General features: G+C 40.6%; 1 protein-coding gene across 5 annotated transcripts in view; it reads right to left on the bottom strand.

The window, feature by feature from the left end:
• The window catches only part of ATRN (attractin), a 160,731-nt gene that overhangs the window by 96,339 nt on the left and 39,615 nt on the right, over positions 1–24,777 (bottom strand). For all 5 annotated transcript variants that reach the window (XM_030309976.1, XM_030309977.1, XM_030309978.1 and 2 more), the window contains exons 4-7: positions 18,095–18,223; positions 13,103–13,308; positions 11,814–11,982; positions 774–864 (exon numbers count right to left, since the gene is read on the bottom strand). In XM_030309976.1, the coding sequence (XP_030165836.1) occupies positions 774–864; positions 11,814–11,982; positions 13,103–13,308; positions 18,095–18,223 (595 nt within the window). The remainder of the gene's footprint in view (positions 1–773; positions 865–11,813; positions 11,983–13,102; positions 13,309–18,094; positions 18,224–24,777) is intronic.

Genomic DNA, 24,777 nt, shown 5'->3' with positions numbered 1-24,777 from the left:
AAGATCGGAGAAAGGAACAAGATAAAATGAAACAAATCATATTCTGTAACCCACTGTTCTTGGACTTCCTCATACAAGATCTCTAACGGTATAAAATGTGTTGGGAAGATAAAGTTGAAAAGTTCCCTTATCCTACCATAAACCACAAAAACAAGGAAATGAAAGTGATTATTCAGTTATATTGCAAGGTGGCTATTCTTGGCTAAACTTGCTAATGAACATAAAAGCTAATTTATACAGTATAAATTTCTCACCATTTAGTACTATAATCATAATACCCCAGTATAATTTGAGTCCATTAAAATCTCTCAGGTTAAATTGGTTTCAACTTTAATTTCCACTTACAACCTAGCCAATTAAATAGCTCCCCATATCCCACGAATGGTAAGTTTTCCCCCAACTAAAAACCAACACTGACGTCAAAATTATAGAGACAGAGAGTAGAATGGTGGTTGCCAGGGGCTGGGGGTGGGGGTGGGGGTGGGATGGGAAGTTACTATTTAGTAGGCATAGAGTTGCAGTTTTACAAGATGAAAAGAGTTACAGAGATGGATGGTGGTGATAGTTGCACATTAGGCATGTATTTTATACCATTGAACTGTACACTTAAAAGTGGTTAAGATGGTAAATTTCATGTTATGTGTATTTTACCACAATAAAAAAGATTAGAGACAAAAACCCAACATTACATAGCTTTTCAATCACATAATACAATAAAAAGTAAGTGTGGAAGACTTGAGTTTCTAGCTTAGTACAGAGTGGAGACATTTTACCTTGTATAATGCTAAAGAATGGCCATATCTAACAACCACATTGTTCACAGAACGGTTCAGGGCAAGCCACTCCCTAGAAGCAAGGTCATACCTACAAAACAAACATCATATTTTCACCCAAATGACAAAACAGAGTATCTTATACTTTTTTATTTGTGATATAATACAGTTTGGAGACGCTAATTAAATGTGCCATGCATACAAGAAGGCACCTCTACAAACAAACAAACCTAACATCTGGGTCCATGGGGGCATATCAGAGCTTGGGAAGCAAGGCTGGGCTGCACAGCCCTAAGACGAGGAAAAAAATCTACTGGAAGTTTCTAATGCTTCCTGAAAACCTCTCTACACACAGTCTAAATTACTTGCAAGTTGCATGATACTCAAGGGACATTTACTGCCATAACTTCTCTTTCATTTAATCATGTGAAATTGAAGACAGGTACTGAAAAAGGAATGGTAATTAAGTAAAAGAAAACTCCCGACTTTTCCTTTACTTTATCTAATTGATTTTTTTTAAAGTCGTATTTTCAAGGAAGCTGGATTATCATTTAACATTTCAATTACACTTATGGATTCATTTAAAGACTTTTAAAATACAGGGGCGCCTGGGTGGCGCAGTCGGTTAAGCGTCCGACTTCAGCCAGGTCACGATCTCGCGGTCCGGGAGTTCGAGCCCCGCGTCGGGCTCTGGGCTGATGGCTCGGAGCCTGGAGCCTGTTTCCGATTCTGTGTCTCCCTCTCTCTCTGCCCCTCCCCCGTTCATGCTCTGTCTCTCTCTGTCCCCAAAATAAAAAATAAACGTTGAAAAAAAAAATCATTTAAAATACAAACACTAAGTAAACATCATTCCAGACATTTTTGATGCATATATATAGAAAAATACACTGACAATATATATTTATACAAAGGGGATCATGCTACAGTTGATACTTTAAATAGTGTCAATTTATATATAATTTAATAGAAAAAAGAAGTCAAAAAGAAACTAATGCTATTGTTCTACTTTAAATAAATGTTTATTTTCTATGTTTCCCTGAATAATCCAAGTTTTTTTTATTATGAAAAGTTATTATGTAAACAAGAAAAAAGAAGAAAGTTTTATCAACAAAGTAGCAAAAAAAGGAAACAAATAAATGTCCACCAATAGAAAAAGGATTATGTCTATATAATAAAATTATAGAGTGAAAAATAAATACACTCAAACAACACATTCTAAACATAAATGTCAAAACAATCCTAAGCTAAAAAATCAAACTACAGAATACTGTTTCTATAATGACTAAAAATAGAAAACTTATTAATCATAATATATGTTCATATCTATCAAAAGTATAAAGACGTGTATGTGAACAAATGATACAACATCAGGATACTGATCATCTCTGAGATGGGGTGGAACATGTGGGGATCTTTAATTATGTTAGGAATGCCTTATTTCCTAACCTAGGTGGTGTATGCATTAGTATTCATTATTCTTTTCTAAACCTTTCCTTTTGTCTTATTTTATACATGATCTAAAACAAAATGGGGACATTTACTGAATAATATATTAATACCAGTTATTACTTTATGTGTTTTTTAAATATTCCACATTTTTAAAAATACATGAAAAATTATTTAGAGGTTGGATTCACTTTAGTTTTTAAGTTACATACAAAATTAGGTTAATTTTGGACAGAATCCATTAACTTCCTGCTTTGAAAGTTGAAAACCTTAGCACTCACATTTCCTCCCATTTTTTCTCCCAATTTTTGTTATGTAATTTTTACACTGTCCCAGTTTGTAACAGTCACACTCCATTCTGTAACTGTGATACCATAGTTCTTTAGCACTGGATCTGTATTTTAGCTGAAGCAATCTCCTCACCGTCCTCTTACCACAACTTCTCCTTGAGTCTTTAATTCCTAATTTTGCTGCTGAGTGGTTTTTTTTCTAGTGGAGCTCATATGTGCTCCTTTCCCTAAATTCTCTCATGTTTAAGAATACCTGCTTGGGGGACAGCTGGGTGGCTCAGTCAAGGTTGGGTGTCCAACTTTGCTTCAGGTCATGATCACACTGTTCATGGGTTTGAGCCCCATATTGGGCTCTGTGCTGACAGCTCAGAGCCTGAAGCCTGCTTCCAATTCTGTGTCTCATTCTCTCTGCCCCTCCCCTGCTCACACTCTGTCTCTCTCTCAAAAATAAATAAAACATAAAAGAAAAAAAAAAAAAAAGAATACCTGCTTGCTAGCTTTACAGCTGAATGACATCTTGGCTGGGTATAATATCTTGGGCCATCCTTTCTTGCCTTTAGAACTTTGCAGATGCTGCTCCCTTGAAAAATACTGCAGTGAATGTTGCTATGGAGAAGCCCAAGGCTAGTCTGATTTTTCCCCCTTTCATGTGGCTTGCTCTCCTGTTTGGAAGCCTCATTCTCATTCTCTCTCCTTCTCCCTCTCTCTCCTCCTTTCTCTCTCTATTCTTTTTTAAAGTCACACTATTATATTTTACTTAGGTAGAAATAACTAAAATCCATCCAGGGTAATGTCTTTACAAAATGGACTGCATACCACTATAATACTTTTATGGAGTTCTGGTTGTGAGAGGTCTTTCCTCAGGACTGGCATGGCTTCTAAAAATACTAATATACCTAATGTTCTGTCTGTAAGCTTGAAAGAGGAAAGAAACAGAGAGCGCCCAAACCCCTAGATGATTTAATCTACTTCTCTTTCAAATGACACAGAGGGTGCTCAATCTGTATCTTATGCATTTTGTTCCTCATAGTCAATGAGTCAGCTCAAGAGCCTGTCAGAGACACTAAGGTACTGGCAGGTCCCAATAACCTGGCACAGATGAACAAGCCAAAGTTCTTACATAACAGGCTGTGACTCTTTTCACAACCCAGAAAAGCAAACGCAAGGCAAGAACAATATTGATGCAATAAAACATAAGAAATTCCAAGCACTAAATAAATTCTTCTGGGAGCTCAGTTCAAGATAACAGAATATTGAACAACTAGTTCTAAGACCTGGACACACAGATAAGCAAAGACAAACTTCAGGAATTCAGAAGCAGGTGTCTTTCAGAACTGCAGCCATCTCTCTCACAAACCTCTCCTTGATGGCTGCTATCACAATGACAATCACAGCACAGGCCACAGGCTCCACCACCCACAGGGTCCTGGTATTCCAATCACAGTGTCTGACCATCCGAAGACCATGGCAAAGGCTCTGTGGAGGCTGAACATGAGCCCAGCCAGAGGAGGCACAGAACTACCTGAGAGGCTTTCCATCCTATAATTTGTCCTTTATCCGAAAAGTTCAATAACTTGATCAAATCAGGTCTTGTTGAACAGCTACACAATTTTCCTGAAACCTCTTGTTCTATTTCAATCCGTTTGTCCTATTTGTTAGGTTCTTTTCTTCAGCGACAGCCATTATCTTTATATTGGATCTCCTGTCTTCCATGTGTCTTTGCTTTTCTAATTATTTCAACCTGTATTCGCTGGAATGTCTATAAAGCTGTCAGTAATTCAATTTTCTTTCTAGTTTTTGCTGTATATAATTTATTTACATTTCCTTAAATGTGTAATCTCCCATTTCATCTCATTGTTTTTTTCCTGTCTCTCAGTTTGTTTTTCTGAATTCAAATCCTCATTAAGTTGACGTGCAGCATGCAGCAGCTGGAAGGAATCTCCTTATTTTTCCTCTATGATAGTTGACAGCATTTACAAGCTGTTTTCTTCCTCTTTATTTTTCCATCATAGAATATGATGTGTTAGCTACAACATCATTTCTTTCATCTTGCTGGTGATTAGACATTGCCCTCCAGACATTTATAAAGTGTGGGTGATTTCTTCTTTTTCTGGAATACCTAAGACAAGTTATCCTTCCATCCTAGCTTTATTGTGAGAGCTGGTATTTCATCTTCTATCCACTTTTCTGAAGTCTGAGGACATGCTGGGGCTCAGATGGAGGAGTATGCAGTCTATTAGAATAAATTACCCAGACTCTGCTCTCCTCTGAGATTTTAAGTCTCCTACCCCAGTGGTCAATGCATATCCCAAATTAAAAGAAGCCTTGACTTCTGGACAGAGAGAGTCAGCCATTCAATTGATTTTCCCTCTTTTCACCCAATCCTCCTCAGCAACAATTTCTAATTTCTCTGACTCTTTAATTAAGAGGGTGAAACAACAATGATACTCATTCAGTTTGCTTCTTTCAGATTTGGGACTGTGAGAACTCTCAGAATCTCACCCACATGGTTTCTATGGGGCAGAACAGGGGGTCAGTCTTACTGTTTCTGTGAATCTGTTTTAAAGTTTCCTGGGGGCACCTGGGTGGCTCAGTCCATTAAGCATCTGGCTCAGGTCATGATTTCACAGTTGCACAAGTTCAAGCCCCACAATGGGCTCTATGCTGATGGTGCAGAGCCTGCTTGGAATTCTCCCTCCCTTTTACCCCTCCCTTGCTTGTGCTGTCTCTGTCTCTCTCAAAATAAATACACTTTAAAAAAAAAAAAAAAAAGGAGTTTACTGGATTAGGTATTTGGTTATCTGCTACTCAATATCCTACTTTAAAAAATTTTTTTTATATTTTTAATGTTTATTCATTTTTGAGAGAGAGACAGAGTGTGAGCAGGGAGGGGCAGAGAGAGAAGGAGGCACAGATTTGGAAGCAGGCTCCAGGCTCTGAGCTGTCAGCAGAGCCTGATGTGGGGCTCAAACTCACAAACCACAATATCATGACCTGAGCCGATGTCCAACGCTTAATCAATTGAACTACCCAGAAGCCCCACGCAAATAATGTTTTTAAACTCTTTTTTGCTTAAGGGAAGAAAATTCAGTGATAAAATTTCAATTGGAAATCTTAACCCTGGAGACAAAGACCATTTGTTTCCCAAGACGACTCCTAGGTGACATAAAATGGGCATTGCTTTTTTTTTTTTTTTTTTTTTCAACGTTTATTTATTTTTGGGACAGAGAGAGACAGAGCATGAACGGGGGAGGGGCAGAGAGAGAGGGAGACACAGAACCGGAAACAGGCTCCAGGCTCTGAGCCATCAGCCCAGAGCCCGACGCGGGGCTCGAACTCACGGACCGCGAGATCGTGACCTGGCTGAAGTCGGACGCTTAACCGACTGCGCCACCCAGGCGCCCCGGGCATTGCTTTTTAACGCAAGTTAGAAGTTTTGGGTTAACAGGGTTGTGGGAAAAATAGTAAGTTCAATTGCTGAAATATGGTTATGTAAGAGTATAAATGATGATTAAGTTTATAATGTAAGTTCCAGAAACACTTCGTCTAAAAGGAGTCACTATATTTACCTTTCATGAGTTAGTAAGATTGTATTTGAAACTGTATTAATATTTACATGAAATACATAAAGCTATAAAAATCATGTTCTGATCAAGTACAAGAAGAAAAAATGTTACAATCTAAAAAACAAACGTGGCATATGAGGTACACCAGTCAAATAAAAGCAAGAGGTGACATTAATATTTCTAGGAACAGATATTTGTGAAGGAAGCAAAGAATTCATTTACTCTCCCACTCACCTGGTAAATACTTATTTAAGCTCATTCTACGAGCGAAGCCCTGAGCTGAGTGAGCAAACAAGGTCTCTAACCATGGAGAATGTATAATAGAAAAGGCAAAATCTGAGAAGCACAAGGGGCACACGTAGCATTAAAAATGATGAACACTGCTCTAAAAGAAATGACAATTCTGAAAAAGAACAGGGAGAGCCTGTCTGAACTGGATGATCATCAGGGAAGATCTCTTGTGGGACAGTTAACTGAGATCTAAAGGGTGAGAAGAAAACAGCCCTGGGGTACAACAGCAAGAAGAATCTGGATTGAGGGAGGGGTGAGCACACAGAGAGTTTTAGGCAAACAAAGAAGGCTGGGGAGGTGGGAAAGGAACAAGTTGAGTCTGGGAAGGTAAGCAGTGGTCAGATCAGGTAGGCCCATTATGTCCAATGGGAAAAGCCACTGATAGGTTGTAAGAAGGTAGTAAATTATATGATCTACACTATATTAAAAAAATCATAACAGTTGGTATTTAAAAAGTGAATTAAGAGGAATGCATGGAAACAGACGTGCTAGGAATCTACTGCTAAAGCTTAGGTGAGAGATAGTGGCAGGCTGGGCACAGAGAGGAAAGAGTGAATATAACATGTATTTAGTGGGCTCCATAGGAGATTAGGATATGAGGAGGTGAAGGAGAGGAAGTATCAAAGTCATTCCCAGATTTTTTGCTTTGAGAGACGATAATGCCAAATACAGGGGTAAAAATCACATCAATGGTAGAATACTTGACTCTCATAGTATCTAGTATCATAGCAGAAGAGACAATCACTTTCAGACCTTTAATTTTACCTTACTTCTCAGGGCAGTGGCACTAGAAACAGTGAAAAACAGAGTGGGGATAGATTTTAAAAGTAGAGCTAACAAGGGGCGCCGGGGTGGCTCATTTGGTTGAGTGTCCAACTTCAGCTTGGGTCATGGTCTCGCAGTTCATGAACTGGCGCCCCGCATCGGGCTCTGTGCTAACAAACAGCTCAGAGCCTGGAGCCTGCTTCAGAATCTGTATCTCTCTCCCCCTCCCCTGCTCATGCTCTGCCTCTGTCTCTCAAAAATAAATAAATGTTAAAAAAAATAAAAATAAATAAAAGTAGAGCTAACAATGTCTGCTGACATATGGTAGCAGACAGACACTGGGGCGGTGGTCTTCATGATCTCGTCTTCTTGGTATTCATGCCCATGTATAATACCTTACCTTCCCCTCCAGTGTGGACAGGATCTATGACTTGCTTCTAACCAACAGAACGTGGCAAAGATGGTGACATGTCATTTCCATGACATCCGTCTTACCAGCAGACTCAGTCTAGAGAGTCTCCTTGTGACCTAATGAAGCAAGCAGCCACACTAGGGAAGTCAAAGTGATAAGAAACTGCGGGCGGCCTCTAGGAGTTGACAGCAGACTCTACTTGACAGTCAGCAAGAAGCTGGGGCTATAACCACAAGGAAGTGGATTCTGCCAACAGCCCTAGTGAGCTTGGAAGTGGACTTTCCCCCCAGCAGAACCTCTAAATGAGAACAAAGGCCAGGTGACACTATGATTGCGGAGCACCCAGTTAAGCCACGCCCAGACTCTCGACCAGCTGAAACTATGAGGTAATAAATGGGTGCTGTTTTAAGCTGCTCAATTTGTAGTCGTTTGTCGTGCAGCAATAGATAACTAATATACATACTGACATGGGATGTGAAAAAACAAGAAGTCAAGGAAGGCTTCCAAAATTTGGGGGTTAAGCAAATAGAAGTATGAAGTGGTCATTAACTGAGATAGGGTCATCTGGGGCAAGAGCTGGCCAGGAGGAAAGATCAGTTTTGGACACATACAGTTTAAGATGCCTCTGAGATAGCCAAAAGATTGAGATGTCAAATAAAGAGGTGGAGATAAGGGTTCAGATGAAAAGGCTAGGATGCAGACATAAAATTGGGGGTCACCAACATAAAGGCCAAGATATTAGATGAGATCACCAGGAGAGTGAATATATACTCTCATGGAAGAGGGCCAAGAGCTGAGCCCTGGGACACAGCATCATTCAGAAGTCAGTCCGCTGAAGAAGAACCGGCTAAAGAGGCTGCAAAGGAATAAATAGTGGGAACAAATATCAGGAGATTGTGGAGCCCTGGAAGCCAAGGGAAGAAAAGGTTTACAAGAGGAGGCATGGACTAGTTTTATCAAATGTTGGTGAAAGACCAAGTAAGATGAGGACTCAGAACTGAATATTTAAAATTCAACTCCTTGGTCACATTAGTCACATTTCAAGCGCTCAATAACCACAAATGGCTAGTGACAGTGACCCACTGGGCAGTGCTGATGTACAGAAACAGAGGACAGAATAAATGAGCACAGATGTGGGTAATGGCTACATGTGGTGGTGGGAGTTCGTGGAAGTTCTCTTCAGATAACTTTTACCTTTCAAAACAGAAACAGGAAGCAAGGTAATTGGCTGAGAATGAAAACAGGAGACAGTGTGGTAGAGATTTGAAAAATGAAGAGAAATATGATGCCTGAGTGGGAGAATGAGAAAGACTGGGGCAAAATCAATGGACTGTGAACCCCTGTGGGAGTCCAGGATTGCTGGAGTTCGCCCAACTTCTTGCATGTACACGCATGTCTTCTGCCAAATTTAGGCAACTATCGGCCATAGTTTCTTCAAATACTTTTTCAGACATTCTCTTTTGCTCTTCTCCTTCTAGGACTCCCTGGTGACAGAAATGCTAAGATTTATTGTTATAGTCCCCAGGTCTCTGAGGCTCTGCTCATTTTTAAAATACTCTATTTTCTCTCTGGATGAGATTGAGGGACTTCTGTTGTTCTACCTTCAGATTCACGGACTCTTTCCTCTGTCCTCTCCATTCTGCTGTTGATACTGTCCGCTGAGATTTTTGTTTTGGTTACTGTATTTTTCAGTTCTAAAATTTCCATCTTATTCTTCCTTATATCTTCGATTTCTTTGGTGAGACCCTATTATTCATTTGTTTCAAGTATGTCTATAATTGTACACTGAAGCATTTTTATAATGGCTGCTTTAAAATCCTGTCAGATAATTCTATTATCTATGTCATCCTGCTGTCAGCAACTCAACTGCTTTTTTTTCATTCGAGTTGAGATTTTCCTGGCTCTTTGCATGAGAAATGATTTTCGATTGAATCTGAACATTTTGGGTGTCATGACATGAGCTTCCGGATCTTATTTAAATCTACTGTTATAGCAGGCCTCCTCTGTCACCCGAGTGGGGAAGAGGGAAGGCCAACTCATTACTGCCAGGCTCCCCACGCGGTCTCCACTGACATCACATGGGTGAGGGAGGCCTCATTCTTGCCTGGAAGAGAAGAAAGGCCCAGCTCCTCACTAGGCCTTCTCTAATACTGGCAGTGGGGTGGGGGTGGAGGGTTGCAGCACCTCACCACACCCTGGCAGGAACAGAAATCTAGACTCTACACTCAGACTTTGCTGACAGGGATGAGAGTGGGGCCACAGTTCTTTCTGTGGTGTTTGACTGCAGCAGAGTGGTTATTTGTGTCTTACAGTTTTCTGTCTTGCTGTCTTGCTAAGCTGCCCTTTTCCTAGTCGTTGGGCTAGAGAGAATAGGTAGGCTTTTTCTTGAGGCTTTTTCGGCTTGTGTCTATTGGCATTTTCAGATTGCTGCTTTTTTCAACATCAAATCTGGGATATATGAGACAAAAAGAAAACCCATGGAATCTACTGTTACATCATTCCTTGGGTCCCGAGGTCCCTAGCCAGACTGCCTTCTCCCTCCTTTTCACAGTTTTCTCATGTTTGTTTTATATATAATGTCCAGGGTTTTAAACTGTACTTACCTTCATTCCTTTGTGATTTTTAATAATTTCTTTTTTCATATTCTATTACTAAAGGAGTTTCTATTGTGCTTACTTACTGTGTTCCTCCTAGGCTCGTCTTTAATTCTGAGATACTTTAAAATTCTTTCCTAACTTCTATCAACTCATATCTGGATTTTTCTACTTCTGATTCTACTGTTCTTTCATATCTCGCATCATTGTCTTCCTGCATTTTAGCTTGTCTGGGAATTCTAACTTACCATTTTCATCAGTTTGGAGAGTATATTTTTCTAGTACGCTTTCATGTACAAAGGCGGGGGGTTATCTTACTCCTTGGTCTCTTTATTCTATGTTACTTTAACTTTTATTTTTCTAGGTCATTAATAACTTCATACGTTTTTTTTCTGTTGCTCAATTTTAAGCAAAACTAGTTTTTTCCCAAACTTGTACAGGAGGGGCCTGGGTTAGGATTGACTTCCTAATTTCTCAGCTCTCCAGCTCACTCTTCTGTTGCTAACAGTGTGTGTTCAAACACATGGCAGCTTACTTGTTGAACTATCCTGGCTCTGTTCCCCTCCCTGACTGTTATCTGGACACCCTTTTCCTTTTTTTCTATTGTCACTATCCTGTTCAATTTGAATTCTATTCCCAGTGGTTTCTCCTCAGTGTGGAACTTTCTCCTGCAAAGAAAATCTGCCTAGTTCATTCAGAGAGCTAATAAGGCACAAACTGTTCTAGCCCCTTCAGATCCTACTATAGATCCCTTGTGCTTACCCAGTACTAGAATATGCAAATCTTTCCAGCTCCAGCTGCTGTTCTCAAAGCAGCTTCTTCTAGGTATACTGGAGCCTGTCAGTCAGTCCCTTGCTCCCCTTTGCTTATTCCTACACAGATGGCAATACCACACAGGTTCTGGAGCTGTCAATGGGTTAGCCCCACCCATCTGTGTAGATAACTTCTGACCAAGCTTTGTTTTGTTACTCATGTGTTGTTGTTTTTTTTTTTTTTCCATTTTGCTATCCTAGTTGCATGTGTGCTTTAATGACTACTTGGGGGATTCAGAAACTATGCCACTGCTGCCATAGTTCCAGAATCCCTTAAAGAACAGATGCTGGTTTTTGACAATCTTCATTAATAAAAAATCCCTAGAAAAAATCTCCAGGGCATAAAATCAGCATGAGTACATGTTCATAAATTTCTCCCCAAAGTCAATCTTCATAACTAACTTCATAACTCCACTGTGATAATATATATTCTCCTTTCAAGATGAACAGCATGGGACCAGCAGGAGACCTTGAACACTGGGTCAAGTATTAGACAATAGCATAATTTCCTCTAGAAAACTATAAATGCAAACCATGTGACCTACAGATAAGCTAATTAAAATAAGAGGTAAAATAACCCCCAATTTTTGTAGAGCCCCCCCATGTGTACCTAAAACAAAATATGAGAGATGGTATCTAGAAAAGATGAATTACTACTTATGATAAAAACACATTCTTTGTGCCTCCCACCTTCAAAAACTAAGGATATGTCAAACAAATTCTGGAACACCACTACCAAAATATTAACAGTGATTTTCTGGGTGATGGAATTACTGATGATTTCTTTTCTTTTTATCTCTACTTTATAAATTTTTGAAATGGAAAACTAGTCAGCTTCTTGCAAAAATGTTTAAAACAACTTACGCTAGAACCATGTTGTAATCTGAGTGGTTGAACATATATCCTCCAACAACCCACATTATATTTCCATTGACCACAGCTTTGTGAGAGGCTCTGGGGAGCTTTAGGTTAGAATATTCCTCTCGAGTCCAAAATGACTGGTTAGCTGGTACAGGAATTGAACACCCAGGACCTAATAAAACAGAATAAATTAGATTCACAAAATGCAGCTTTAAAATTACTGCATTTCAAGTTTTAATCATATAAATGTAACAAATATCTAAAGTATACTTAGCTTTCCTTTAGCATCTAAATATCAAAGTCCTTTAATTCGTGCTTTCAATTCACTCAAAGCTAGTGACCAAGGGTCATCTCCAATAAAATTGAAAATCACACACTTTTCTAATTATGACCTGACCATATCCAGGTTAGGATTTTTTAGTAATGAAATACTTGCTTAAGCAGCTCTCAGAGGAAAGACTGGACAAAGGAATTATTAATTCAAATGAAAAACTTTCAGACTAAAATTTAAAGACTAGTCCCAGGAGTAATAATAGAAACTATCCATTTCCTGGAAAATCAAGAAACTCCACTGTTGGGGGTGTGGCTCCTGCTGCAAGCTGTGCACAGTGGGAGGTACTCAAATACTTCAATTACTTAACCCTTTGATGTCGGCCAAACCGCACAAAGCATTAAACAAGCACATTTCCTTTCAAAATAAAAGTGCTTGGTAGAAAGGGTAATGTATAAAGAAAATTACTAAATCAGTAACAGCTGTTATCATAGATTCCCTGAAAGAATTTGCTACAATTTCTTTAATAATCTCTATCTGCAGATAATTCCACTCACTGACTATTTTAGGATTCTATTATATAATAGACCCCAATTTTTTTTGGAATTTATTGAAAGTATCTGAGAGATACCATTACTATTAGTTTTTGTCCCACCTCCCAGCTTGGTTCTCTGCTATGTCTTCTTAAGGTTGAGACCAAGCCCTCAAACTTTCATGAATGAATTGCAAAGAATGTCAAATCCCTCCACAATTCTCAAGAGACCACAACCACACATCTGTGAAATTCAAAGATTTGTAAGAATCTGAATAAAGAGATGCAAAAACTTAAATGCTACATATTAACATATATTTTATATATATATATATATATATATATATATATATATATATATACATATATATATATATATATTAACATATACATATGGTATATACCCAAGGAATAAAGTCAATGTAGAACATAAGGAACTAGGAAGATGCGGTAAACTGGAAGAAGAGCAAAGATAAAAGAAGCTCCTACCCTGCCAGTCTGGGAAGCAGGAGCATCCTCTGACATCACTTGAATTGCAAATGCCTCGATCAGGGAAACCACAGTCGTTTATACAATGAGGAATGTCGCATGCTTCACCTTTCCAGTTTTCAGAACATTCACATTGGACAGTGTTGCTGCTATTACTGATCTTACATTCTCCTCGGCCTGAGCAATTGTTCGGACACATGTCAAAACTAAAAAACAGTTGGGGAAAATTAAATCAACACAAAGCAACGCTTCAAATAATTTAGCAAAACTTCTGCCTACACAAGGTTTAAGACTATCTGTCACTGGCTCTCCAGTTCATTCACGAGCATAATGGCAGTACTTACCTTTCCGCCAAAGTGGGGTCACGCAACACTGCATAACTAGGGCATATCAACCCTGTTGGATTCTCATAAGAAGAGACAAGTTAAAAAACTTACTTAGGGAGAAGAAATTCTTACAAAATGTCCACATTTAACTTCTCAAGGGTGGGAAGACTATGCTGCTCTTGGTGGCCCCATCAGTGACGAGCATTAGGAAATGAGGCTACAAGTTTGGAGGAAAAGGATGAAACAAACGGCTAACGATACATTATACCATCTTCATGATACATATACCTCTGAGAGTTCAGAGAATATAAGATTATTGACCGGATTGGTGTATTTAAAATTCCTCAGTAAGTTTATCTACTCATGTCAGACAGAAGAAAAAGGAAGGACCAGTTTCACTCAACAGCTTAACTATAATATGTCTCATAATAACATGACTTTAAGATAACTGTATTGTCAGCATTCTGAAAAGACATAATTCAGATTTTAAAGGAGGGGACAATAAGCAAACTATCAAGATACTTTTAAGAGTACAGATTTCTTCTAAGGCCTATACAGAAAACTAAAAAGAAATTTTGCAGCAAAGCATGTCAGAAAATTAGGAATCAGCTATTAAAAACAAGCTAATTAGGGGCACCTGGGTGGCTCAGTGTGTTAAGTGCCCGACTCTTGGTTTCGGCTCAGGTCATGATCTCATAGTTGGTGAGTTTGAGCCTTGCGTTGGGCTCTGTGCTGTCAGTGTGGAGCCTGCTTGGGATTCTCTCTCTCTCTCCCTTTCTCTCTGGCGCTCCCCTGCTTGTACTCTGCCTCTCAAAATAAATAAATAAACTTAAAAAAAAAAAAAGCTAATTAATGTTCACACCTACACTGAAATATCAGTTTATGACGTATTTATAAAATTCTATATTTGTATACAGTATTTTAATAATCTATATAATTATAATGAAAGAAATGTGTATGCCTACTTTTGAAGCCCCAGTAAGCTGATTAAGTACACAAAGTATTTGGTTAGAAAAGCTAAATAACATTCTTGTAGGCCTCTACCAAGAGGTGCCTACTGTCTCTCTGTAATAATACAAACACGGAAGTGAAGCTTCAGTTTCATCTTTTTCAAAAAAAAGGCCTTTGGGGTGCTTGGGTGGCTCAGTTGGTTGAGTGTCTAACTCTTGGTTTTGGCTCAGGTCAGGATCTCACAGTTCATGGGTTTGGGCCCCTACATCGGGTTCTGCACTCACAGTGTGGAGCCTGCTTGAGATTCTCTCTCTCTCCCTCTCTCTCTGCCCTCCCCTGCTCACACACACTCCCTCTGGCTCTCTAAATAAATGAATGAATGAATGAATGAATGAATGAATGAATAAATAAATCTTTTTTTTAAAAATTCTAAAAGAAAAAGGTCTTTGCAAGGCCAACAGTTTATAAAAAATAAAGTTTATAAAAAATAAAGTTTAAATTTCAGATTGGACTTGTTATCGTAAAATGGCTACAACAATCACATTTCGTTTTTCTAAAAGGCCTAAAATAAAACTGTAGTAAAAGCACTGCCATGCCAGTGTGAGCACCCCTGTGCCTCACACCAAAAATATGTCAAATTAGAATTTCCTACTGCCACACTTATTAACCATATACAAGGGAATGGCACTCAACCAAAATCTCATGTTCTGAAAAATGAAGAGAAGGGAGTAACCCTTAACACCTTTTGAACTAAAGGAGGGAAAATATAACAGCCTCTCTTACACCTCAATTTCCCCACTCCAGTGCCCTTAAGCAGAGGTTTATCTCATGTGCCAAAAATTAACTGTGAGCACTCTAAAGTTACATAAAATCTCAGGGCGCCTGGGTGGCTCAGTCTGTTGAGCGTCCGATTCTTGGTTTTGACTCAGGTCAAGATCTCACAGTTCGTGGGTTGGAGCCCTGCATCAGGCTCCACACTGACACCAAGGAGCCTGCTTGGGATTCCCTCTCCCTCTCTCTCTGCCCCTCCCCCACTTGTGCTTGCACTCACTTTCTCTCTCTCTCAGAATAAGTAAATAAACTTTAAAATTAAATAAATAGGAGTGCCTGGGTGGCTCAGTCAGTTAAGCGTCTGACTCTTGATCTCAGCTCAGGTCATGATCTCAAGGTTTGTGAGTTCAAGCCCCACATGGGGCTCTGCGCTGATGGCACAGAGCCTGCTTCAGATTCTACCTCTCTTCTCTCTGCCCCTCACCTGTTTGTGCTCTAAATAAATAAATAAATAAATAAATAAATAAATAAATAAAGTTACATAAAAATCTCAAAACACAAACATCATTTTTTAATCTCTGAAAAGTGAAAGTGGCAGGTAATAATACATCAAAACATCTGTTTGTATGTCTAAACTGGAGTAATGAGAAAAATTGGTCTAATTATCTGTGCTTAAAATATGACTCAGAAATAAAATGAAGTGTCAATTTGTGTGAAAATAAAATATAACTATTTTTTTCTTCTTTTAAAAGAAAATCAGGGAACATCTAAGTAGCTGTGGGTAGCCAGTCTCAAGGGTCCCCCAGCTACGGTCAGAACAAAGCTAGGATTCAGGGCAACTTGAAGATGCCTATAAAAAGAATAACAATGTTTTATGTATGTGTTTCTAGGCATTCTTCTGGGAATAAAGATCATCGTTTTATTTGGCTTTTCAAAGGGTCTGGAACCCCTAAAATGGTTTAGGACTCCTTTTTAAAGAACAGAGATCTAGGAACCAAGAAGCTATTAAAATTTAGGATAACCTCAACCTTCCTTCACTTAACAAATAAATACTAATTCTGGTCTCCAGGAGAGATCAAGGCTCCCTTAACCAATCAGGGTAAGAATAACATGTGTTTCTTGGTCACAGAGCTAGCTAGAACTCTCCAGTGATAGGGCAAAGGGTTTCCAATGTCAAGGGGTGCTTGAATTGCGCCCCCTCCAGGGGTGCTCCCTCCCTGGAGTTTCTCTTCTCCCTCAAGGCTGCTATTATGAGGGGGCTTGCAAGAGCTAAGACTGTGCCTAAGGACCTACAGGGAACCCAGAACGAGGCCTAGTTGAATGGCTAGAGCAATGCTACTCAGAGTGTGGACCATGGGTAGGCAGCAGCAGCATCAACCAGGAACTTATCAGAAATTTGGATTCTCAGGCCCCAGCTCTGTTGAACTACGGTTTCTGGATAGGGTTCAGGAATCTGCATCTTAACAAGCCCTCTAGGAGATCTCAGTGCCATGTGCAGTTTGAAAAGCCCTGGCCTAAGGGGATGCCTGGCTGGCTCAGTCAGAAGAACACCTGACTCTTGATCTGGGGTTGTGAGTTTGATCCCCACGCTGGATGTAGAGATTACTTAAATAAATACTTAAAAAAAAGAAAAGCAAAGCAAAGCTCTGGCCTAAACCTCTCCCCTCCCCTTTAGAGCTGAGTGTCCCACGCAGTGCCATGGCTTTCTAACCTTCCACTGTGAACTGTGCCCCCACCAGGTCTCTGACCTTACCCTCCTGAGCTAGGGTCACCTAGGGCCCCCTCTGCTTACCCAATCTCCTAGCTGCCAGTTCCCTCCTTGAAACTTTCTTTTCTGAGCTTCTGTGACAAACAGCGCATTGGCATTCCTCTGTCCCTCAGCTGCTTCTACTGTCCCTCTCCTCACTGTGCACTCGGGCCCATAAGCCAGTGAGTCACTGTCCGTGTGCCACTGACTCCCAGATGACATCCCCAGCTCTGGCAGCTCTTCTGGGCCCTAGATCTGAATATCAATGTCCTGCTTACACATCTCACTTGTACCCAACCAGACTCATCAGTCTTTCCCCTCAACCTAGCCTTTATGCCTGCCTGGGTCACTAAAAATCACCTTGCTAGTACTGTGATACACTGCCCAGGCTGCCAAGTCACCAACCCCGGGCACCTGAAAAGCTAAATCACCATATCAAACAAGGTAGAGCTGGCTCTAAATAGGCCTACGAGAATATGGAGAGCCTGAGAATATGGGCAGAAGTAGAATCCAGCATAACGGTTATACATGGAGCTTACTGCCTCTGCCAGGAGTTGGCAAACTTATTCTGTAAAAACCCAAATAGTATCTTAGGCTGTGTGGGCCACAGAAGCTCTTCAGCACAAACCCTTTGCTTAGGGTGCTTTATGAATTTAACCACTTATGAAAATAAACATTTCTTAAGAGGAAAAAAAGAAAAGCCAAAAGTTAGCCTCTTTCCTATCACAACAAATTCCCAAAGCTGCCTAAGTCTGTTGTCTGCATTTCCTTTGTAACCTCAACAAAGTTCTCATCAATGGGCCAACCCGAGTAAGTGAAAATGAATAATAGCTGTTAAATTGCACTCAGCAAAAAAAAAAAAAAAAAACCCAATGTTTTTATCCATTAGCAGAAAAATGCCCCTCTCTTCCAGGAGAAGCTCAAAGGCAGTTAGAGCTGGGATGAAATTGTGGTCCCACCTCCGTGACAATGTATTTTACCATTTCCCACCAGTTTCCTCAATTACAGAACAAGTGAACAAACAGTGCCCATACCTCATGAGTTTTTGAAGGAACTTTAAATGAGAAAATCCATGCAAACTGCTTAGTGCAATGCCTGGCACACTGTCAGCCCTCAACTATGTTAGTCATTATTATTGTTAAAACAAAGAGTAAAGTTTCTTCATAAAATCACAAAGATTAGACTTAAATATCTTACTTGTAAGTGATATTAAATCCAGTCAAATTATAAGCAGCATCACTAAAAAAATGCAGCAGGGCATAACCTGATGTGGCAACAACCTCGGGGACAGTCTCGTTGCCGTCTCTCTCAGGAACGATGAGGCCACTGAAATGGAAACACATTTCTTATAAAGGGAAGCGTACTCAACAGGCATGTCACATGGCGGCATACAAATTCAAAACTGGAATTCATCCTTATAATTAAAAACAAACAAAAAAAAACACTTCCAGGAAAAGGGGCAAATTCCTGTGATAAATGCATAGTGCCACCCTGTTAGTTCTGGATCCAGTTCTGAATCCTCAGCGGGACAGATCTGAATCTTTCCTAGGCTTGCCTTTATCCTGGGTTATATTTCTTTTTTTTTTTTTCAACGTTTATTTATTTTTGGGACAGAGAGAGACAGAGCATGAATGGGGGAGGGGCAGAGAGAGAGGGAGACACAGAATCGGAAGCAGGCTCCAGGCTCTGAGCCATCAGCCCAGAGCCCGACGCGGGGCTCGAACTCACGGACCACGAGATCGTGACCTGGCTGAAGTCGGACGCTTAACCGACTGAGCCACCCAGGCGCCCCTCCTGGGTTATATTTCTAATGAGATTTGAAATCAATCACCCTATTCTTTTTTTATGTATACAAAACTGTTTGTAATGGTTCTTTGAAAGACTGCGTAAACCTTCAAAATTACAGAAACTAACAAACTTTATGAGTTGATGAATGCCAAATATATACTACTGAAAAGTATTAAAAGTAAAAATATAAATAAATAAATTGGCTAAACACCCACAATCTTAACTCTATTAGTATTCTGATGTACTTTTTTTTGCCTGATACCATTATCACAGCCTATATTCTATTTTACAAGTAATACACCAGAAGCATTTCCTCTCTCATTTGGATTCCAGCACACAATAGTATTTGCTGGGTGTCTGGAGAGTGTTAAAAACTATCAAATCAAAGGGTCTAAATGATGGCTTTAAGGCTCTTGATCCATATGCTTTCCAGAAGCCATATACCAATCTGAAATCTCATCAATAAAGAATAAAAAGGTCCATCCTACCTCACCTGCCAAGAAGAAGAAGTACCAGTCCTATATTAGCCTTGCTAACCTGGTAAGTGAAAAGTGATTTTTTTATATTGTGGTTTTGAGTTTCTTTTATATTCCTGAGGTTAATCATTCTTCCTGTGTTTACTTGCCTTTTGCATTTCTTCATATGCTCACATCTTTTGCCCAATAACCAACTCACTATCACCACCACAACCACCACCAACACCTCATTCAGTGAAAACCTTAATCCTTACCAGGCCCTATGCACTCTGCTTCACACACACAACCCCACACAATGAACAAACATCTCATTACTACTCTCTTCCCTTCAGTCACTCAACCCCAGCTGCACTAGCCTCCTTGCTTTCCCAAAGCACATACCATGTAAACTACTCCCTCAAGGGCCTATGACAATCTTAAATGGTCATTCACTGTGACCTAGCAATTCTAAGTTCTTTGTAGAACTAACACTTGCTCGTGTACACAAAGACTAATATACAACCACCCTCACTGCAGCACTATTCAGAATGGCAATACATTGGAAACCACCTAGGGGTGCCTGGGTGGCTCGGTCAGTACAGCATGTGACTCCTGATCTCAGGGTCATGAGTTCAAGCCCTACATGGAGTATAGTGATGACCTAAATACAAAAAAAAAATTTTTTTAATTTTTTTTAACATTTATTCATTTTTGAGAGTGAGAGAGACAGAGCATGAGCAGGAGAAGGGCAGAGAGAGGGGGAGACACAGAATCAGAAGCAGGCTCCAGGCTCTGAGCGGTCAGCCCAGAGCCCGGTGCAGGGCTGGAACTCACGGACTGCAAGATCATGACCTGAGCCGAAGTCGGGACGCTCAACCGAGCCACCCAGGCACCCCCCCAAGAAATTTTTTTTAAAGAAGAAGAAAACCTCCTAAATGCTCATCTGCAGAGAGTTAGATGCATCAATCATTCCATACCGGTAGTTCTGCAGAACTAACAAGGAACTCATCAAGGCATTCTGATAAGTAGGGAAAAAAACAAGATGCAAAACAATGGACCTAGTATATGTGTACATTTACACATATTTAGGTAAGTGCATATAAAAATAATGAAATGGGAGAATAGAGAAGCGGGAAGTTAGGAAGAGGAGCCAGGATTTTCATTCAATAAGAATACCTAGACTGAATTCTACAAACTCTAGGACTGTGTAGGTACTCCAGGGTTTACAAAACAGTGAAGCATTCTGCATTGTGTATTCAACTCACAAATATTCACTGATACCGCATGTGAGACACTGTTCTAGGTACCAGAACACAACAGTGAAGAAGCCTCTGCTCTCATGGAGGTCACATTAGAGAAACAACAAATAAGGCCAGAAATATCCCCCACCCCCACATACAGGCGTGTATATGTAACACCAAGCAGAGATAAATGCTATAAAAAGAAAAAAACAGTGAAAGAACAAAGGCGCTGGGGCACCTGGGTGGCTCAGTCAGTTCAGTGTCCAACTCTTGATTTCAGCTCAAGTCATGATCCTAGGGTTATGATTTCAAGGCCCACTCTGGGCATGGAGCCTCCTTAAGATTCTCTCTCTCTCCCTCTGCCCCTCCTGTTCTCTCTTAAAAAAAAAAAAAAAAAGGTGGGGGGGGGGCACCTGGGTGGCTCAGCTGGTTAAGTGTCCAACTCTTGGTTTCGGCTCAGGTCATGATCTCATGGCTCATGAGTTCGAGCCCCACATTGGGCTCTGTGCTGGCAGTGTGGAGCCTGCTTGGGATTTTCTATTTCCCTCTCTCTATGCCCCTTCCCTGCTCACGCATGCATGCACAGGCTCGCTTTCTCTCTCTCTGTCAAGATAAAGAAATAAACTTAAAAGGCCGGGGGGGGGGGGCACCTGGGTCATTTAAGCATCCGGCTTCAGTTCAGGTCATGAAATCATGGTTCATGAGTTCAAGCCCTGCATCAGGCTCTGTGCTGACAGCTCAGAGCCTGGAGCCTGTTTCAGATTCTGTGTCTCCCTCTCTCTGTTTCTCTCTCTCTCAAAAATAAAGATTTTGAAAAAAAGGTGCTACTTTAGAAAGGGCAGTTAGGGAAGGCATCTTGGAAAAGGTGACATTTGCTTTCATCAGTTTTATGTACCAGAATCCCTTGAAATGCTAAGTGGGGAAGTACTTATAAGAGGGTGATGTAGAAACAGATATGCTGAAAGCAATCTTCCCATAAGAAATACTGGCCCAGGATGACTCGGGGCCTCAGTCACATGTGGAAAACCCAGCACTCTTATCCTAGCATGAGCTTTAGGACCAGAGGGAATGCCAATTCTCACTCCACATCACTGGGCACGTCATAGACATCTGGGAACCTCAGTGTCCTAAATGCACGTGGAGAGAAATCCTATCCACCCCCCAGTGATAAAATAAAATCAAACTATTACAGCACGTGAAGTGCTTAAACATTGATTGCCTCACATTAGTAGGTATTCAGTAAATGATGGCTAACGATATCTATTATTTATATGGTGGGGACATTTAAGTGCGCAGGACGAACGGTAGAAAGGATGGAGGGAGAAAGAACAGAGTCACAGAAGGGGTGCGAGGGCCACCTATGTTAGATGACCATGATGCTGGAGAAAGGGGGTCAGCTTCCCCACTGTCAGAGAGACTTGGGCTTTTGCTTCTTTATATTTGAAAACCTGACATTATGACAGCTTTAGAATGTGCTACTTTCTCCCAGTGTGAAAATAAAACAACTGGTTTATGACAAAAATAAACTTTTACAGGGTAAATGAATACAAATGCAGCCTCAACCCAGCATGCAAAGCAATGGAAAGTGCGTGGGTGAGAAAGTGATGCTGCAGGCATGCCATTCAACTGTCACCCCGAGCTGCTTCCCACCCCCCCCCCCCACCTCCTGCCCCCAGGTAGATAAATACACACAAGCACAGCTTAGGTTGCAGCCAGTTTTTCAACTTGAGCAAATCAAGAACTGCCTGCCCTGGGGTTCTATATAACCTTTATTTTAAACACAGAGTACCACTGTTCAGAACCATTTTTGAAAATCGCTATTCAAAGATATTCATTATCACGGTGCCAGGCAGACATGGGCTCTGTGAACACACCTGGGGCACACCCTGACTTCACCAACTACACTACCCAAGTTTACTAGCAGTCCTAGGTCTCCTTGCAAGACCAGACGCTCTTCAAAGGCTGGGAGATTGGAAGGTAAGCCAGATTTTTAAAGTCAGGGGTCAGAGCCCGGTGGCGGGGTGAGGCAGAGTCTGTACTTCCGCCTGGTAAAGGAAAGTCCGAGACCCTGAGAGGTGCCTGCCTTTGACTACTCTCTGCGCCATGGTCTGACGACGTCATCACATGGCTCCTCTAACAGCCCTTCATCACAGTCTAAACAACTGCCTTATCAATGTCACTCCCCCACCAAAAAAGAATTAACACATACACACAAAAAACTTTAAAAGGAATAATGTTCTGTTGAAGGATGTTCTCAGAAAGGAAAACTACTCTCCCTGTTCCATCACCACTACCACCTCTGCATCTCCTACCAACAGATCCCAGCAGAAGAGCTGCTCCACAAAGGTGCTACGTTTATACATTTGTTGAACTGAACACACCACAAAATCAAGATGTGGTACAGCTGCAAGAGTCTTGGTCCAGCGGTTCTCAGATTTGTCTGCTAATGGAACTCTGTTTGATGACCAAATTTTTTTCTGATAAACAAATTTTATTCAGAAATTCCATACGTAAAAGATAAATGTGATCAACCAGCTCAGAATAAAATTAAACTTTGTAGTTTGCAACATACTCAGAGAAAACACGGAACGACGCCAGCACTTTGGGCAGAAGCCGAGTACAAGAGCACTTAAATGACCTGTTCAGGTTCATACAGAGACTGGGGCAGAACTGGGATAAACAGTCCCCAGTTTCTGAATCCCATGTGGTTCTTTTCTTATTAGCTGGGCTGTCTGCCAGCAGGCTCTCAACACTCTGGGATGCCTGCACATCACCACCGGTTTGATTCCCCTCTCGAGAACTCCCCTGGCCCAGCAGCACCCCTCAGCCTCCACCTTGTGACAGCACCCTCATGGCTTCAACAGTTGTTTTCAAGGTGTTCTGCACATCGGTGCTTTTAGGAGTTTTATATTTCAGGTAAATTTTGATTTTTAAACACACATTTTTTTCACTAACATCTTAGAGAATTCACACTATGTTGTCAGTTTAAATTTTAAAATAACCAATGGATTAATGTATATTATCAATTAACCAGCTTTTTTAGAGAAACATAAAAATCCTTCTATTAATCTGTGCATATACTTTGGCTTCTCTCAGAAGTCACCGACTTAGGGATGCCCAGCTGGCTCAGTCGGTTGAGCCTCTGACTGGGTTTCGGCTTAGGTCATGACCCCAGGGTCATGAGATCGAGTCCTGTGTTGAGCTCTATGCTAAGCATGGAGCCTGCTTAAGATTCTCTCTCCCTCTCTCTCTCTCTCCCCCCGCCCCCCGCTCATGCTCCCTCTCTCAAATTAAATAAATAAAATAAAAAATAAATAATAATTTAAAAAGAAGTCACTGACTAGAAAAATTACAGCCTCCTGCTTGTTTTGTTGCTGTTGCTGCTTCACGTGTCGGCTCACCAGACACACAATCCAGGTGAGCCATAGGGTTATGCACACCTGCTTGGCTGATGCTCCCCCAAGGGCTACTGGCAAGCTGATGCACAGTGCCTGGCACATAATAGGGACTCCATGAATTCTGACTCATGAACGCAGTGTCAAGTGAACCCCCAAGTACTATCATGATAACAGCGTAACAGAGTTTCCTTACTTGTGTTGAAGTTTGGGGTGCCTTGCTATATAACCTAAGGTATGCTTCAAACTCTGGCATAAAGATAAGTGCACCCAACACTTGGACAATGACATTTTACTGCTTAGCATGGCCTATATACTCTGCTCTTTGGCTCCAGAGTGGACCTTTGAAACCTAGAAAATAACCTCGGTGCTCAGTTCAAAGACATGCTGGGGAGAATTCTAAGCCCAAGGGAATGGAGAAATACAAGGGCACATTAGTCCCCTGATCTCCTGAGCTCTCTGGCTTCTTGTGTACTCTTTACTCTCTGGTACCTCCTCGCTGACAGGAAACATCGACTACACAAGCCCCATGTGAGGAATACAAAAAATATTTGTTGAACTGATTTCTTTTTAAAGTCAGAGAAAGAAATCCAGAAAGTCAGCTGCAGATGAAAAACTGACAGCTATGGCTCTCTAAGGGGATGTGCAGTTTTGAAAAATATAGTTCATAAATCGTCTATTGAGTAAAAGGAAGAAAAATAGAACGGTTTTGAATTCCCATGCAGTCAAAAATATAATAAACAACACAGCTACTTATTGTTAATAAAAAATAAAATGCCGAAACAATTCAGAATACCCCATGTATTTACTGTTAAGTGTTTCCTAATAAGGAATAGACCTGTTTAAAAAATCACAACACAAAATTGGTATTTTCCTCATTTTCCACAGGTAACTGCTGTTCATTTTCTGTGTATTTTTCCAAAAAGCTTCCTTCACCCATATTAATGCATATACATAAATACACACACACACACACACACACACACACACACACACACACA

The sequence above is a fragment of the Lynx canadensis genome, chromosome A3 (genome assembly GCF_007474595.2).
Source record: "Lynx canadensis isolate LIC74 chromosome A3, mLynCan4.pri.v2, whole genome shotgun sequence".
NCBI classification, from domain to species: Eukaryota; Metazoa; Chordata; class Mammalia; order Carnivora; family Felidae; genus Lynx; species Lynx canadensis.
The sequence above is the reverse complement of the archived record's forward strand: the minus strand, read 5'-3'. Positions and strand labels throughout refer to the sequence as shown.